This window comes from Rhincodon typus, chromosome 9 (assembly GCF_021869965.1).
Source record: "Rhincodon typus isolate 14 chromosome 9, sRhiTyp1.1, whole genome shotgun sequence".
Taxonomy (NCBI): domain Eukaryota; kingdom Metazoa; phylum Chordata; class Chondrichthyes; order Orectolobiformes; family Rhincodontidae; genus Rhincodon; species Rhincodon typus.
This window is the reverse complement of record NC_063340.1, coordinates 15,191,749-15,209,248: the sequence shown is the minus strand read 5'-3', so window position 1 is coordinate 15,209,248 and position 17,500 is coordinate 15,191,749. Positions and strand designations below refer to the sequence as shown.

At 47.6% G+C, this 17,500-nt stretch overlaps 1 protein-coding gene across 1 annotated transcript in view; it reads right to left on the bottom strand.

The window, feature by feature from the left end:
- Positions 1–4,949: 4,949 nt before the first annotated feature.
- The window catches only part of LOC109933920 (nesprin-1-like), a 197,004-nt gene continuing 184,453 nt past the window's right edge, over positions 4,950–17,500 (bottom strand). The window contains exons 65-71 of the mRNA XM_048600919.1: positions 16,336–16,512; positions 15,109–15,255; positions 13,168–13,293; positions 11,509–11,685; positions 10,205–10,470; positions 6,331–8,509; positions 4,950–5,291 (exon numbers count right to left, since the gene is read on the bottom strand). Of these exons, the coding sequence (XP_048456876.1) occupies positions 4,950–5,291; positions 6,331–8,509; positions 10,205–10,470; positions 11,509–11,685; positions 13,168–13,293; positions 15,109–15,255; positions 16,336–16,512 (3,414 nt within the window). The remainder of the gene's footprint in view (positions 5,292–6,330; positions 8,510–10,204; positions 10,471–11,508; positions 11,686–13,167; positions 13,294–15,108; positions 15,256–16,335; positions 16,513–17,500) is intronic.

Here is a 17,500-nt window from a genome sequence, read left to right as displayed (position 1 = left end):
GGACAGCCAGTGGCCTGCAGTAACGTGGGGACAGCCAGTGGCCTGCAGTGAGGTGGGGACAGCCAGTAGCCTGCAGTGAGGTGGGGATAGCCAGTGGCCTGGACCAAAGGTGGCTACTGGTTGGGAACCGGTGGAGCCTGGTCAGTTCATGTGGAAGCCCTTATAGAAAGACTGTAATGTCTATCTATTTAGCTTTATTTCTTATTTTCCTAACTTATACTATGTATATCTGTAATGGAGTGTAGCTTTTTTTCTCTATTTTCTCTATTTTTGTACTTAAGGTTTGTACCTGGGTACTTTGTACCTAAGATGGCACCGTGTCTTGGTGACACTGTACACTTTTCACTGTACTCCTGTTCCTTAGTAACTTGAGTACAAGTGTCAATGAACATAAGTCAAAATTCTTTTCTTGAGAAAAAAACGCTTCCTAATAGGGACTATTTCCATTCTACCATTATTTTTAAGGAGGAAGTCTTGTGGTGGAGTGGGTAGTGTCCCTACCTCTGAGCTGAAACTCAGATGGCCGTGAAAAGAAGGTACATTCATAATGTGGGCAAGCAGGTTGAGTATAAAGTTGGAATTCCTTCTAACCCACACAAATGGTACAAAAATAGAAGTTGCTGGAAAAGCTCAGCAGGTCTGGCAGCATCTGTGAAGAAAATAATCAGAGTTAACGTTAACTCAGTTCTGAGGAAGGGTCACCGGACCTTTCCAGCAACTTCTGTTTTTGTTCCTGATTTACACCATCCGCAGTTCTTTCGGTTCTTACACACAAATGGAAGATGGTTTAAGAGTGGGAGGGTTTCCCTGATCAGCCATGTTAACAGCAATATTCTAGGTGCCTCTAACATCACTAGCTCTGAAATACAACATCCATTTAAATCATAGAATCCCTATAGTGTGGAAACAGACCCTTCGGCCCAACAAGTCCACGCCGACCTTCAGAGCATCCCACCCAGACCCATTCCCCTATAACCCACCTAATCTGCACATCCCTGAACACTATGGGCAACTTAGCATGGCCAATCCACTTAACCTGCACACCTTTGGACTGTGGGAGGAAACCGGATCACCCTGAGGAAACCCAAGCAGATACGGGGAGAATGTGCAAACTCCACACAGATAGTCACCCGAGGGTGGAATTGAACCTGGGTCCCTGGCACTGTGAGACAGTAGTGCTAACCACTGTGCCCCCCAACTGCTTGTTTTTCACAGCAACTTTAACTTCTTGAGTAATACACCAACTTTCTTATACATTCTTTTCTTACACCTTGTCCAATATGTTCTTATCTTTTTTTTGTAACATGGAGAAAAGAATTGGGTTCAGGATTCCGGGTGGCGTAGATCACCGTGCTGTACAAATATACAAACCAGGAGCAGAAATAGATAAATCAGCTCTTCAAATCTGCTCCGCCATTCAATAAGATTAATACTGCTCTGTTTGCTTCCAAAATTCCACATTCCCACCCACCCATGACAACATTTGACCTCCCTGCTTAACAAAAATCTATCCACGTCACTCCTTAAAAATATTTAATGAGCTTGCTTCCTCTGCCTTCTGGGCAGAGAGTTCCAAATTCCTCAATCCACTCAGAGAGAACAAATTCCCCTCATCTCTGTTCTAAAAGAGTGAGCTCCTAATTGTAAAACAGCACTCTCTTATTCTGGGCTGACCCACAACAGGAAACATCCTTTGCATATCCACTTTAACAAGACCATTCTGGACATGATAAATATCAATCCAGTCACCGTTTGCTCCTGTAAACTCCAGTGAAACCAAGTCTATCTGTCCACTCATTGCAGGTATCAATCCAGTAAACGAGAAAAAAACCCAAAGAACTGAGAGTGCCGGAAATCAGAAACACGACCAGAAATTGCTGGAAAAACTCAGCAGATCTGGTAGCCTCTGTGGAGAGAAAGCAGAGTTAACATTTCAAATCCAGTGGCTCTTCTTCAGAACTTGAGCACTTGATCAATCCAGTAAACCTCCTCTGAACCACTTCCAATCCTTTTATGTCATTTCTTCAATAAGTGGACCAGAACTGAACACAGTATTCAAGGCGCAGTCACACCAATACCCTGTACAACTGAAGCATAACCTCCTTACACTTATTTCAATTCCTCCAGCCTTCCCAAGTGCATGCTGTACCCACATACTAACCTTTAACCACTCATGCACCAGGGCAGCTTTGCAACACAGCATTCAGCAGTCATACTCTATTCAAATCAAATGCTGCTTTTCTTATTCTTCCTGCCAAAGTGAACATCTTCACATTTTCCCACAGACACTCCATCTGCCAATATTTTGCCCATTCCCTGCATCCCTGTAATGCCAGCTTCATAACATACTTGCCTACCCTACCTTTGTGTCATCTGCAAGCTCAGCTACCATCCTCATCTAAGTCATTGATACACAATGTAAAACGTTGGGGATCCTGCAAGACCACTTACCACATCCTGCCAATCCAAATCAGACCCATTCATGCATACTCTGTTTTCCTGCAGCCAGCCAATCGTCTATCCCAACTGCTATGTTACCCCCATGTCATGACAACTAACTTTGAGTGACAATTTTTTATGTGGAACCTTGTCAAACGCCTTCTGAAAATTCAATACAGGACAGTATAATCAATGGGCTCCCTGTTATCTGGAGCCTTTGCTACTCCTTCAAGGAACTCCAATAAATCGGTGAAATGGGATTTCCCTTTCACAAGACTATGTCGACTCTTCGTGATTATCTCGAGTTTTCCAAGTGCCTTGTGATAACCTCCTTAATGACTGATTCTGATAATTTTCCCAAGGCAGGCATCAAGCTAACTAGACTACAGTTTCCTGTTTTCCATTTCCCTCCCTTCTCAAATAGAGCGGTTATTTTTACAATTTTCCAGCCAGATGAAACCTGTACAGAATCTAAAGAATTTTGGAAGTTTAACACCAATGCATCCACTACCTCATTGACCACCATTGGAAGACCCTAAGGTGAAGTCCACCACGACTCAGTGACTTAACTACTCATAGGGGCCGTCTTGTGGCAATGTCCCTATCTCTGAACCGAGAGGGCCAGGTTCAAGTCCCATCTGCTCCAGAGGTGTGTAATAACAAGTCTGAACAAGTTGATGAGGAAAAATAGGTTCAATAAAATATTTTAACTATTTGAAGCTCTATCAGTTTTCTCAGCGCCACTTCTGTAGATATTAAAATCTCAAGTTCCTCTCTTCCTTCCACCTCCTGACTTACAGATATTACTAGAATGTTTTCTGTATCCTCTACTATTCACTCTCTTTCTCAACATCCAAGGGACCAACATTCCCATTACTTACACATTTGCTGTTTATATATTTACAGAAACTCTTTCTAATTTATATTTATAGCTAGGTTCCTCTCATGCTTTATTTGTCCTGATTAACCTTTCAGTCATTCTTTGCATTCTAACCAGTTATCTGACATGCCACTCATCTTTGTACAATTATATGTTTCTTCCCTAAGTTTGCTGCTGTCCTTAAATTCTTTAGTTAACCACGCATGGTGGGTCCCATCCTTGGAACTTTTCTTTAAAGTAGGAATCTACTTATTCCGAGTATTCTGAATTATTCCTTCGAATGCCCGCCATGCTTCTCTAATGACCTACCCCCTAGCTTAATATTCCTCGTCACTTCAGCTAGCTTAGCTTTCACATTCACATTGTTACCTAATTTAAGTTTAAAATACTAGTCTTAGACCCACTGTTCTCCCTTTCAAAATGGAAGTAAAGTTCAATTATATTATATGATGTCTTCACTCTGAGGTCATGAATTAATCCTGTCACATTAGACAATTCCAAATCTAGTATAAACTGTTCTCTGGATGGTTCTAGAATGTTCTGTTCTAAGATGCTCTCTTGAAAGCATTCTATGAATTCGATCCTTGATTAAAAATCTACTTCCATTGTATCCTTGCTCCACTAATCTACCCACACGAGCTCAATGACATTGCAACCTTGCATTCTACAAGATCAGACTATAAGGTATAGGTGTAGAATTGGGCCATTTGGCCCATCGAGTCTGGTCTGCCATTTGATTATGGCTGATATGTTTCTCAACCCCATTCTCCCGTAACCCTTGATCCACTTATTAATCAAGAATTTATCTATCTCGTTCTTAAATACACTCAATGACTTGGCCTCCACTGCCTCTGCAGCAATGAGTTCCACAGATTCAGCTCTCCCTGGCCAAAGAAATTCCTCGCCATCTGAGTTCTAAAGGTCGTTCCTTCACTCTGAGGCTCTGCCCTCGGATCCTAGTCTCTCTTACAAGTGGAAACACCTTCTCCACATCCATTCTATCCAGGCCTCTCTATATTCTGTAATTCTCAATCAGATTCTCCTCATCCTTCTAAAATCCATCCAGTACTGACCCAGAGTCCTCAATCACTCCTATGATAAGCCCTTCAACCATAGGATCATTCTTGTAAACCTGCTCTGCACCTCATCCAACACCAACCCATCCTTCCTTAGATATAGGGCCCAAAACTGCTCACAACATTCCAAATGCAGTCTGATCAGAGCCTTATACAGCCTCAGTGGTACATCCCTGCTCTAGTATTCTAGCCCTCTTGTAATAAATGCTAGCACTGCATTTACCTTCCTAACTGCCAACTGAACCTGTTGTTTACCTGAGGAGAATCCTGAACTAGGATTCCCACGTCCGTTTGTGCTCCTGCTTTCCAAAGTCTGTCCCCGTTTAGGCAATAGTCTATGCCTGTACTCTTCCTAACAAAGTGCCTAACCTCACCCTTTCCCTTTGTATTCAATCTGCCTCTGCTTTGCCCACTGCCCAAGCCTGTCCAATCCTCCGATGGGCCGAATGGCCTAATTCTGCTCCTCTATCTCGGTCTTCTGCAGTCTCCCTGCCTCCTCAACACTGCCTGCCCCTCCACCTATTTCATTCTATACTGTTGCCTACGTGAGGAGTTTACCTTTGGAGAATGGCCTGCTGAGCCTCAGCTTGTCGCTCGGTGTCTGCTCCCCTTTGTCGTAACGAGGCCAAGTTCTGTTCCACGTGTTCTCTCCCTGCCGTGTTGATCAATGGCAGGAAGCTGGGCATTAGTGCCTCCAACTCTGCCAGCTGGCTGGCCAGCTCCGCTTCCGTGGCAAAGAACTCAACGTGCCTTCTCAAGGCTTCCTCCGAACCCTCTACATCCACGCCATCTCCAGTCTGCTGTAAGAGGGCACTGGCATCATCGAGCCAGCTACCAGCAGTCTGAACTGCCCGTAGGTACTGCTGGATCAGAGCCTGCACCTTATCCAGGGTTGTCTGGTAGGAGGTGTGGAACAGAAATCATCATCAGCTCACTGCTTGGACAACAGTGTCCTTAACCTGCACTGTCTCATCCTAACCTGCATCCAGCAAAATCATCAGGTCTTCTGTCACTTCTGAGTCATATTTCTCACAAAAGTTACAATTCTCACTTTGCTGCCACTGGGGACGGGGAGCGGGGGTGGTGGTGTCAATAGCTTGAGAAGAGTTTCCACTGACAGGCAATGCCAGATTGGAGAGTGGATTTGTAGTACCCATAAGAGCGAGAGAGAGAGAGACCGAGAGTGAGAGAGTGAGAGCAAGAGACAGGGAGAGCGAGATAGAAAGACAGAGAGAGAGAAAGCAAGAGAGAGGGAGAGAGAGAGAGCGAGAGAGTGAGAGTGAGAGCAAGAGAGAGGGGGAGAGAGAGAGAGAGATAGAGAGGCAGACAGAGATAGAGAGAGAGAGAGAACTATAATATCCTTCACTGTCATTGGGTCAAAATCATGCAATTCCCTCCCTAATGGCATTGTGGATCAACCCACAGCAAGTGGACTGCAGCGGTTCAAGAAGGCAGCTCACTACCACCTTCTCAAAGGCAACTAGGGACGGGCAAGAAATGCATAAAATGAATTTTTTTAAAAAGTCGAAAGGCTGTAATGCAGTAAAGAGGGATATCAGACTGGAGAGTGGCCTGTGTTACCAAAAAGAAAGCTACAAGACTTGAGGGAAGGACCCCAATACTAGAGTAAAAGCTGCAATATTCAGGGGAGAGTTATAACACTGTACAGAGGACTGTAAAACCCAGAGAGAAAACTTTTAGATGGGAGACAGGGCTGTAACTGAGATGAAAGGACTCTACTATTAGAGAGACGTAGAGAGAGAGAGAGGGGACTGCAGCAATGAAGAAAGACATGAGAGGTATAATATCAGAGAAGGAGAGAGACATCTGTAATACTGACCTCCCCTAGTAACAGTTAGTATAATTACAATCCCGCTACACCATCATCTCACCAACAATCGAAGGCCAAAGTGAGATGGTTTGGTTTTCTCTCACCTCGCCATTCCCAATTAGTTGACTAACCTTCTTGCTGCTCAGGGTCTCCTGGACTTCAGCCTCGAGCTTAGAAAGTTCCAGCAGGTTGCTCTCCACCTCTGGAGGTATCAGCTCCCTGGACTCGGCGTACTTCTCTTTCTCTTTACCGCTCAATGCTGCCATGATCCGAAGGCTTGACTGCACCTCTTCCTCAAGGATCTGGGATTTCCGGATCTCCTCCTGGACGCTCTGGAGATTGACATCCAGGTTCAAGTCAGCACTGAGGTCTCCCTTCATCTGCCGCAGCCAATCCAGAGTGTGTTGGATTTCTGTCTGGAAGTCGATTGTTTGAACCAGCCTGCTCTCGCACTCCATTATCCTGGTACTGATGGCTCCCTGCGCTGACTGAAGCTCCTCTTTCCAGGCTTGTAGCTGCTGGCTCCTTGCCGGATGGGCCGTGCTGTCCAAATCTGGTGAAAACTGCTCCACCTGCTCGATCAACTCCTTCAGGAGACAGCCAGCTTCCTGCACCGTCCCTGCCAGAGCGTGATAGTTCTTCAGCTTCTCCTCCACCGACAGGGTTTCCTCGTTGGTTTTGACCAGCTCTTCGGCCAGGGTGCGAAGCGCGGCCTCCAGCCTAAGCGAGCGGGCCTCGTGCTCCCGGTAGGCCTCCAGGGTGTCGCCCAGGAGCCCCAGCTGCTGCTCGGCCTGTCGCCTCAGGCGGCTGTACAGGCTGGACAGGGCCGCCACCTCGTCCGGCATCCAGGGCTGGCCAGAGCTCCGGAAGGTCTCCTTCCTCTGGTTCAGGTCGTCGACCGCCTTGCCCAGGCCCGTCAGCTCATCGAGGAGGGCCCTGTAGTCACTCTGTGCCGACTCAGCCTCCTCCGACGAGAGGCTGAGGCGGGCCTTGCTCATGCGGGTCAGCTGATCCTCGAGCTCGCTCAGCGCCTTGACCGTCAGATCGACCAGAGAGACATACTCTTGGCGGGCCGCCGCGGCCTCCTGGACCTTCTCGGACTTCTCCTTGGCCAGGGCGACGATGCGGTTGAACTGCCGGGGCAGGGCATTTAGCTTCTCGTCCAGGAAGGAGTGGTCAGCCTCGCTGAGAGAGGGCAGCAGCTCGTGGCCGGCTCTCTGCACCAGCAGCAGGAGGTTCTCATGCTCGGCGGACTGTTCCAGAACTTGTTGGTACCTGCCGAGCTGCGAGGACAGCTCCGCATCGCTGCCCATCAGGCTGACCTGCGGGAAGGTGACCACGTCAGCCTGCTTCATCCACTGGCACACCCTGTCCAGATCTGCCTTGAAGTACTTCCTGGAGAGCAGGACCTTCTCCAGCTCCTGCAGTCTCTGGGCGCTCTCCTGCACGGCCGAGTCGTACGTAGCCTGGAGCTCCTGCAGCCGGGCCATAATCTCGGATGTCTCATCCTCCTTGGCCAGCTCCCTGCCCTGGGCCCACAGGGCTGCCACATCCGTCTGGTACTCCTTCAGCCGGGCGCCAATGTTCTTGCAGCTCCGGATCTGCTTGCCCACCTCGGCCGGCATGAGGGCCACCTGCTCCTGGGAGGTGGCCAACCACCGGTTCTGCTGGACCCAGCTGGAGGCCAGGCTGACGGCCATGAGGAACTGGGTGCGGTCTGACAAGGCCTTACTCAGGTACTTCCTGCGCTGGCCCACCGCCTCGCGCAGGGAGGCCAGCCTGCCGTGCAACGCGCTCAGGGCCCTCTGTAGCCGCTGCCTCTCGTCCAGGCCCAGGTGGGCCACGATCCTCTCGGCCTCCTCCGTCAGCGCCCCTTGGGCCAGCTCCTGTGACTCCAGCTCATTGCAGATGGCAACGTGGTCCGGAAGCAGGGTCTGGGCCAGCTCGGCCTGGGGGCTGCACCTTAGGGCCTCGCCGAAGAGGTGGGCCTGAGCATCCGCCCACTCCAGCAGGTCGTCCAGCTTGGCCTGGCACTGGCTCAGCTCCTCCAGGGTCAGGGCAGACAGCTGTATCTTCTTTTCAATCAGGCCCTCCAGCTGGGCCCACCGTCTCTCCAAGTGGCTGCTCTGCTCTTTGATCAACTCCTTGTCTTCAGGGTCCAGGCGGTCCATCAGCGTCTGCTTCTGCTCCTTCAGGTCATCCAGAACAAACTTTTGAGCCTGTACAACACCCGCCAGCTTCTTCAGAGCTTCCAGGTGCTCGGCTGTGCTCTCGGCATCAGTCCTGCCAGAAAGGAAAATCATCATCCGAGTCAGGACATTCACATAAAGGAACACGGAGAATAGAAGCAGGCCCATCGAGCCAAACAACATCATCATCCTCTACCTCAATGTTCTACTCCTAAACATACACACTATTCTCCCACCCCTATATAGATAACGCAGTGTGGAGCTGGATGAACACAGCGGGCCAGGCAGCATCAGAGGAGCAGGAAAGTTGACGTTTCGGGTTGCGACCCTCCTTCAGTAAATTCAGGATTTCCTGGTCTGCTGTGTTCCTCCAGCTCCACACTGTGTGTTATCTCCAACTCCAGCATCGACAGTTCCTACTCTCTCTGAGATACTCATTCCCCTTGATGCATTTAGTGTCTGGAAATTCATTTCCTTCTTTAGTGATTTCAACTCCGCAGCCTCCTGTGGTAGAAAATTCCACAGGTTCATCACCCACCAAGTGAAGACATTTCTCCTCAACTCAACCCAAAGTGAGCCTGCTCTGGACCTTGAGCCCGAGACCCCTTGTTCTAGAGACCCCCTCCAGACAGGGCAAACCAGTCTGACTCAGCTCTGGTCAGGATTTGATACACTTCAAAGTCATTTCTCACTCATTCTTCTAAAGTGTGGTGGATACAGGCCCAGGCGACCCACACTCTCCTTGCGCAGAAATCCCAGGAATCAGTCCCGAGAAATAGTGACGATGCTGACTCCCGGGGGTCTCTCTCTGGTTTAATTCCTGGGATCATTTTTCAGAGTAGGGTCTCTTTGCCTTCCTGGAGCGGCTGCTGGGAATCCTGAGTGTTAGGTTCGAGCTCTCAGCATGGTTTGCTGAGAGAAGGTGAAGGTAAGCAGGAGCTAACAATGTGAACATGTCACATACCTCCCTCACAGCAAGTGGATAGACTCTGCCACATGGGGGACAGGGCTGATAGAGGTACAGAGAGACCAGACGGATATAAATGGGCAGACAGAGTCAGACAGACAGACAGACAGACATAGAGATAGAAAGAAACACAGTATCGGGTAGAGCGACGCACAGTGGACAAATGGACGGAAGGAAGAGGCTGCATTTATATGACGCCAGTCCCATCCAGAGCAGATGTTCAAAATGTTTCATTGAGTACCATTTGAATTGGAATCAATCGTGCGCTTTATTTTTGGCAAGGGATAAAATCAGCCAACCTACGCACAGCAAGATCCCACAGAGGGAACTGAAATAACCTAATGGATATCAATGGATGAGTCCATCTGCCTCGCCACCACCCCCACCCCCGCCACACACACACAGAGACACACACACACACACACACACACACACACACACACACACACAGACACATACAGACACACACAGAGACACACGGATGCACACACATATGCAAACACACAGACACACACAAACATACAGACACACAGACACACACAGACACAGACACACACACACACACAGACACACACAAACATACAGACACACACACACACACACACACACACACACACACAGACAGAGACACACACAAACATACAGACACACACACACACACACACACAAACATACAGACACACACACACAGACACACACAAACATACAGACACAGACACACACACACACACACACAGACACACACACACACACAGACACAGACACACACACACAGACACACACAAACATTAAGACACAGACACACACACACACACTCCTCACCTTGCCAGGTTGTCCCACTCTTTTGTGAACTTGTCCAAAATCACTTCCACAACGCCTACTCGGTCGTGGTAATCTCTGGCTCTCTGCTGGTCCTCCTCTCTCAGTGAGAGAAGAGAATTGATCTGGTGGCACAGTTCCAGCCACTGGTTGCTCAGCTGACCAATCTCGGAGTGTTCGGACGATTCATGGCCTTCTGTCAGAGTACTGACCTTCTCTGTGAGGGCAGTGATGTTTGCCTGCTTGGACTGGAAATGACGACCCAGATCCTAACCAAAAGAAATAAATCCAAATTTTTTCATTTCAATGGATTAAAATGCCAGTGGCTTATGAAGTCTGAATGAGGCTACATGCCTCATCAGTAAAAGGTCATTTGGATCAAAGATGGGGTAGGCTCATTTTAAATTACTGCTTATTGCCTTAAGACGAGAGCTAGAGTTGCTCAATCCTGTCTCTTTATTGCAAAGTGAGTTTGGATTTTGTGAATTTAGTTTAAATGGAAGGATACGATTACAAAAATAGTATTGATTCCAGATAAAGACAATTGCACAAAGCTGTCCAGGTCACATCTGGGGTGTAGTATTTATTACGGTCAACACCATCACAGAGAGGGCAATTTCACCATGGAGGGGGCAGAACGAAGATTTGTCAGAATCTCAACGTTTACAAGGGTTGAATTACGAGGACACATTGCTTCAACTTGGATTAACGTCCTGAGTTTAGAAAGCTAAGGGGTGATCGAACCGGGGCGTGCAAGATCAACCGGGGCTTCGATCGGGCAGATACAGGGAAAGATCACGGGGCGTTACCTTAACAATGGGACCAGACAGAATGGGAATCGGAAAAGGGCAGCAGAAATCTTTTCCCCCAAAATGCTGGGGATCCTGGCGGTCCATGGGAGAAATTGGTATTGGTATTGGTAATGTTTTGTTAGTTTAGAGTATTGAGTGATATGAAGCAAAAGTTGGGAAGAGGTGGGTGAACGCAGTTGAGGTAATAGATGAGCCATGAAAGAACTGAATATTTTGATCATTGATATTTTTAATCAACCTGTTCAATTGTGTTATAACACACATTAAGGGCAGGTGGGACTTGAACTCAGACCTTACAGCTCAGAGGTAGGGACACTACCACAATAGCCGCCAACAAAGATGTACAGGTTGGGTTGACTGGCCATGTTAAGTTGCCCATAGTATCTAGGGATGTGCATGCAAGGTTAGCCATGGGATATACAGGGTTACAGGGACCACTTGCACACCATAGGGATTCTAATGATGTCCCGATTAGTACGAGCAAAATTTTCTTACCTGCACCTGGGCCACCTGTTTCTGAGCAGTCTTCAGCTCCACTTCAGCAGGCCTCCTCCTCAGGCTCTGCAGCTGCTGCTCAGTCTCCAGGAAGTAAGCTCCCAGCTCGGCCTTCTGTCGCTTTACTTCCTCCCAACCGAGGGCCAGTTCCTGAGACCTGATCAGCTGCTGCTCAATCTGAAACACGTAACAGCCTGGCTTCACCAAACCGCACAGACACCAGCTCACCATGCCTGCACCCACACCACCCAGCGTGACATGGTCACGTGACTTGTAACCATGAGGCGAGGTGCTCTGAGCAGCACACCCTCCTCAGGGTTGGAAGGTCCTGAGTTCAAGACCCACTTCCCAGGGGTGACTGCAAAATTTGCAGATTTTGATGCTATGCCCTCACTGGGTCAAAATTCTGGAACTCCCTTCTTAACAGCACAGTGACTGTGCTTATTCCCGTAGATTGCAATGGTTAAAGGAGGTAGCTTAATACCACCTTCCCCCTGTAAGAGGCAATAAAGGGAAGAGCATTACCTAGACAGAACACAGTGTTTAAGGTGTTACAATTCCCAGTGACCCAGGATTGAAAGTCCTTGGACAGCAAGCTTTTCCCATTGCACCTCTGCAGACCTGTACCACATAACAGCAACAGTGAGGACGCCTTGCATGAGGTTGATGACTGGGTTCTCACCCACTATGGAGAGGGACCAAGTCTACCAGCTTCTTCCAGCTTTTAGCGTACACTAATCATCTCACCCTATAATAATTTTCTTCTAATCCCTTCTCCCTCATGTGAATCTCGAAATACTTTTATGCCACTTGCTACAACCAGTCCATGCACTAGTGAGTTTGACGTTATTAACATTTCCCTTGGTAAAGAGCCCATCATCATCAGGTGGAGTTTTAGACAATATTTGAGGTGCACTACTCTAAGGTAGAGATCTGGCCAGGCTCTTAAGGCTTTCTGAAATAATTGCTCATTTGCACAACGCTAGCAATACTGATTTAAACACATCCAGAGGTTAGAACTCCTTCTTCAGAGTCCTGTCATGGTCATGGTCATGTTCTGTGGACATTCTCAGGAGTTAATCTTCTTCTCTACAAAGACTTTCTCCTTCATTCCTATTTGGATTTATCAGTAACTATCTCACATTTATGGCTGCAAGTTTTCGACTCCTGCTCACTAATAACTCTACAGAAGGCTGAACAGTGCGATGCTCTGTGTATATTTATATCTGCCCGCAGCAAGCCCAGCATTCGCTATCATTGCATGTTCTTATAAGACCTGTAAATTATTACACAACTCAATGGTAAATAAAAACCCCCCTTAATTGCTCTTCTGTGCAATTTAACCTCCCAAATTGGAGAAATTTAGCTTTCAAGTTTAAAGGATATGACGGATGATACAGACAATACTCAGGATTTGAACTGTAGATTACTCTTTGTTATGTAAAAACTCAAATATTGATTAAATGAGCGAGAAAAATACTTCAGTTCTGATGTTTTGAATTTCTCAATTTGGAGTTTCAAAATTAACCACATACAAGCCTTTTTACACCCTTTGGGTTCTTGCAAAGAACAGCTGTGGGTTATTCGTAAGTTGGCAATGGTATGGCATGTTTAGAAATTGGTGGCTTGGGAGCTGAAGAAGCAAAACGTAGAGATTACCGCTTGTTTAGTGTGTTGGATATCTGCTGCGGTCTTCTTCACACTGTCATCAGACAGGTCACACATGGAGCAAAGCAGTTCCAGGTAAGTACTTGCCTGCTCCTGCAGAGCCCGATAATGTTTCACCTGCAGCAAGGTGGAGTCTGGAGTTAGTAACAGTTCACATCATACAACACCGTCTGTGTACAATGCCCCAACAATGTTAATACACTATGAAAGAAGGGCTGAGGAAGGATGCTATGTAAACTAAATCACCATCAATTAGCAGAGGTGTAAATTGATTCATGTTGCAAGGAATTACCAGGAGAGACAAAAAGTCCATAAATACACTTAGCAATTTTTATAGATGCACCACAGAAAGCATTCTATCCAGATGCATCACAGCTTGGTACAGTAACTGCTCTGCCCAGGACTGTATGAAACTACAGAAAGTTGTGACACAGCCCAGTCCATTTCACAAGCCAACCTTCCATCCATTCACCCCATCTATACTTCTCACCACCTCAGGAAGGCAGCCAACATCATCAAAGACCCCTCCCACCCCGATTATAATTTCTTCCAACCTCTTCCGTCAGGCAGAAGATACAAACGCTTAAACACATGTACCAAAAGATTCAAGAACAGCTTCTTCCCCACTGCTAATTGGCTCCTTAATGAACCTCTCAAATTTTAAATTTAATGTTGACCTCACTCTTTATGCATCTTCTCTGCAGCTGTAACATTGTCCTAATTCCTCTGGTCTATTACCCTAATGCACTTTATATGGTGTGATTGGCCCGTATTGAACACAAAACTTTTCACTGTACCTAGGTACATGTGACAATAATAAAACAAACCAAATCAAATCAAAAGAAAGGGTCCAGTTCTAAAGGTGTGTAATCAGTAAAGGTGGCAGGGCAGGTTATGAAAGTGACTAAAAAGGTAGACAAGATCTTATGTATAGAGGCACAGTACGGAAGCAACGAGTTTGTGATGAACCTTTACATGACACTGCTGCAGTCTCAGGTCCCGCACTGGACACAGCACTTTCAGAATTGGACAGGGTGGAGAAAAGATTGTCAACATGGGGACTTTAGTTACTTGGAACAGCTGGAGCTCTCCTCCTGAGAGACATTTGAGACTAGATTTAACAAAGGTGTTTCAGATCGTGGAAGGTCTAGGCTGAGTCGTACTCCGAATTAGACCCAATGGCGTGGATGATTAATAAAGGTTTAACTGTAACTCCTTTGCTTTTGTAGCCTCTGTCTCTAGTTTAAAAGCATGCTCATGTTCCAGCAGGTGGACATGTGGCTCTCGGACCTTGAGGATGGGGAGAAAGTCTGACCGAGACACAAAGCAGGCTCAGCTACAGCAGTTACAGGTGTGTTCAGTGCAAACAGAGATCTCCACGTTACCCTACAACACACCTGATTGACTTATCCAGCTGGGGTAAACATTCACCATTCACAAGAATATTATCTGAGGATGAAACAGTGTTGAAGATTGGACTTAGAAACAAGAGTTGGCTATTCAGTCTCTCTGATCTGTTCCAATTTTAATCTTGGCTGATCTGAGTTGTAACCCCACTGTGGGAGGTTGTGGTAATATCACTGGACTAGCAATCCAGAACCCCAGGGCAATGTTCTGAGGATATAGGTTCAAATCTTAACCATGACAGGTGGTAAAGTTTAAATTCAATAAAATCTGGAATAAAAAGCCGACCTAACTGTTGATTGTCATAAAAACCCATCTGCTTCACACATGTACTTTAGGGAAGGAAATCTGTCGTCCTCACCTGGTCTGGCCTACATGTGACTCCAGAGCCACAGTGAAGTGGTTGGCTCCTAACGGTCACTCTGGGCAACTAGGAATGGGCACAACTGCTAGCCTAACATAGGGAGAAAGCTCGAAGGTAGATATGTCCCTCCCTCACAGGTTTGACCTGTGACTCTGTGCTGTTACCTGTTTGAGGGATTTCTGTGGGCTGGTGGGTGGGTGGCCTTGGGGCTTCAGTTCCTGCTGCACAGAATGGAGCCAGGCCTGACACTGCTGCAGGGTGTCCTGGTGACTGACATGCTTCTGAAGTTCACGTTCCAGACTCTGGTACAGCTGGGAAGGAATGGGTTAGACACAGACACAGAATCAGCAAAAGCTGCAGGTTCAACCAGGCACTGTTTCCAGCTTCCACAGAATCCCACCAGTGTGGAAGCAGGCCATTCAGCCCATTAAGTCCATACCGACCCACCCTCCGAAGAGTATCACACGCAGACCCAGCCGCCCACCCTGTTCCTGCATTTCCCATGGCTAGTCCATCTAGCCTGCACATCCCCAGACACGTTGGACAACATAGCATGACCAATCCACCCTAACCTGCCCATCTTTGGACTGTGGGAGGAAACCCACACAGACACAGGGAGAAAGTGCAAACTCCACACAGACTGTCGCCCAAGGGCGGAATTGAACCCGGGTCCCTGGCGCTGTGAGGCAGCAGTGCTAACCACTGAGCCACCGTGCTGCCCCACTGCTCGTTGCCCACATCTCTCATCATGGGAAAATGACAAGGATTTGTTTCTTGTCTTCACACAGGCTGGCTTCCTGTAACCAAGGGGTGGGGAAGCAGCTGGCATGCTCATTGCCAATCAAGCTCAGTCACTCAGACTGTGTTGGAAGGAGGCAGGGCAGGGGGTGTAGAAGCTCCCACCTCATCTAACACCAAGCAGCAGCGTGTGGAACAAGCTGGCCTGTGACCAGCCTCACCCAGACACCAGGCCATGAAAAGGGACTGGCTGCAGGGATGGCAAAAGCAGGAATTTATTGCTCCTCTGTCTGGGAAGCTTTAAACAGCCTGAGATGGCAAATCTGTTTCCTTGGATCAAAACGTGAGGGCAGGTGGCTGGCAGGCCTCTGGCATCCCAACAACTCCAGTCAATTGGCGTCCTTATTAATTTAGTTGGCAACTGAGGCCTGGTCCAAAGGGCACTGGAATTGTTTAGACATTTATCTAAATACTGCAGGTTTCTGCAGTTCAACAAAGGAAAAAATGTCATTTGAATGGATTTTGGGATCAAGCAGATAGATGTAGCTCACCAGGATTAGAAACTGCCTGGTTTAGTGCCCGCCCCCGACCCCGATTCAGAAAGAGACTCGAACCTGCCCAGCCCAGCTGTGAGTGCAATGAGTGTTCCTTACTCTCTGAGCTGTGCTACAGATGGCAGAGTAACTGTCACGGATCCCCTGCAGATGACCTTGGACTTGATGCTTAAACTTTCCTTGAAGCTCCTCGGTGCAGTTGGCAACCAGGCTGTCCCCTTTGCTTCTCAGACTTGCTAGAGCATGTTCAAAGCCGGCTATCTCCTCCATGATTGGCTGTTAGGGTAGAAGAAAATCGTAAAGTCACACTGAGTTACCGTGCTGACATCATGCTCAGGGAAAACGTTAGTTGGGAGTATGTTTGGGAACAGGAGGAGGCCATTCAGCCCTCTGGCCCATGCTGTCTTTCATTCAGGTCAAGGCCTTCACTTCACCTCTCAGTATTTGCTCCGTAACCCTGGTTACCATTGCCAAGCAAATATCTATCAATGACAGTTCTAAGGAGTCCACTGGCCTTCAGCCTTACCAGTGTTTTGAGGGTGCAGGGTCCAGACTTTCACTCGCCTTTGCGCGAAGGAACATTGACCGGCTGCGCTCTCAGTATAAGACTGCTCATCTGTACCTGAGGAAATAGTTTTCCCCTGTCCACCTGATAAAACATTTCAAACCCCTCAATGGGGTTGGAGGGTGTGAGCTATAGGGAGAGGCTGAATAGGCTGGGGCTATTTTCCCTGGAGCATCGGAGGCTGAGGGGTGACCTTATAGAGATTTATAAAATTGTGAGGGGCATTGATAAGATGAATAGCCAAGGTCTTTTCCCCAGGGTCGGGAGTCCAAAGCTAGAGGGCATAGGTTGAAGGTGATTGGGGAGAGATTTGAAAGGGATCTGAGGGGCAACGTTTTCACACAGAGGAAAGAGTGTGTATGGAAAGAGCTGTCAGAGGAAGTGGTGGAGGCTGGTACAGTTACAACATTGAAGAGGCATCTGGGTGGGTACATGAATAGAAATGGTTGAGAGGGATCTGAGACGAATGCTGGCAAATGGGACTAGATTAATTTAGGATATCTGGTCAGCATGGATGAGTTGGACCAAAGGGTCCATTTCCGTGCTGTACAGCTCTATGACCCTGTGGTATTTTCACACAGTGGGTGGTGTGTGAATGGAATGAGCTGCCAGAGAAAGTGGTGGAGGCTGGATACCTGGTCAGCATGGACGAGTTGGACTGTTTCTGTCCTGTATAACTCTATGACTCTCAACATATAA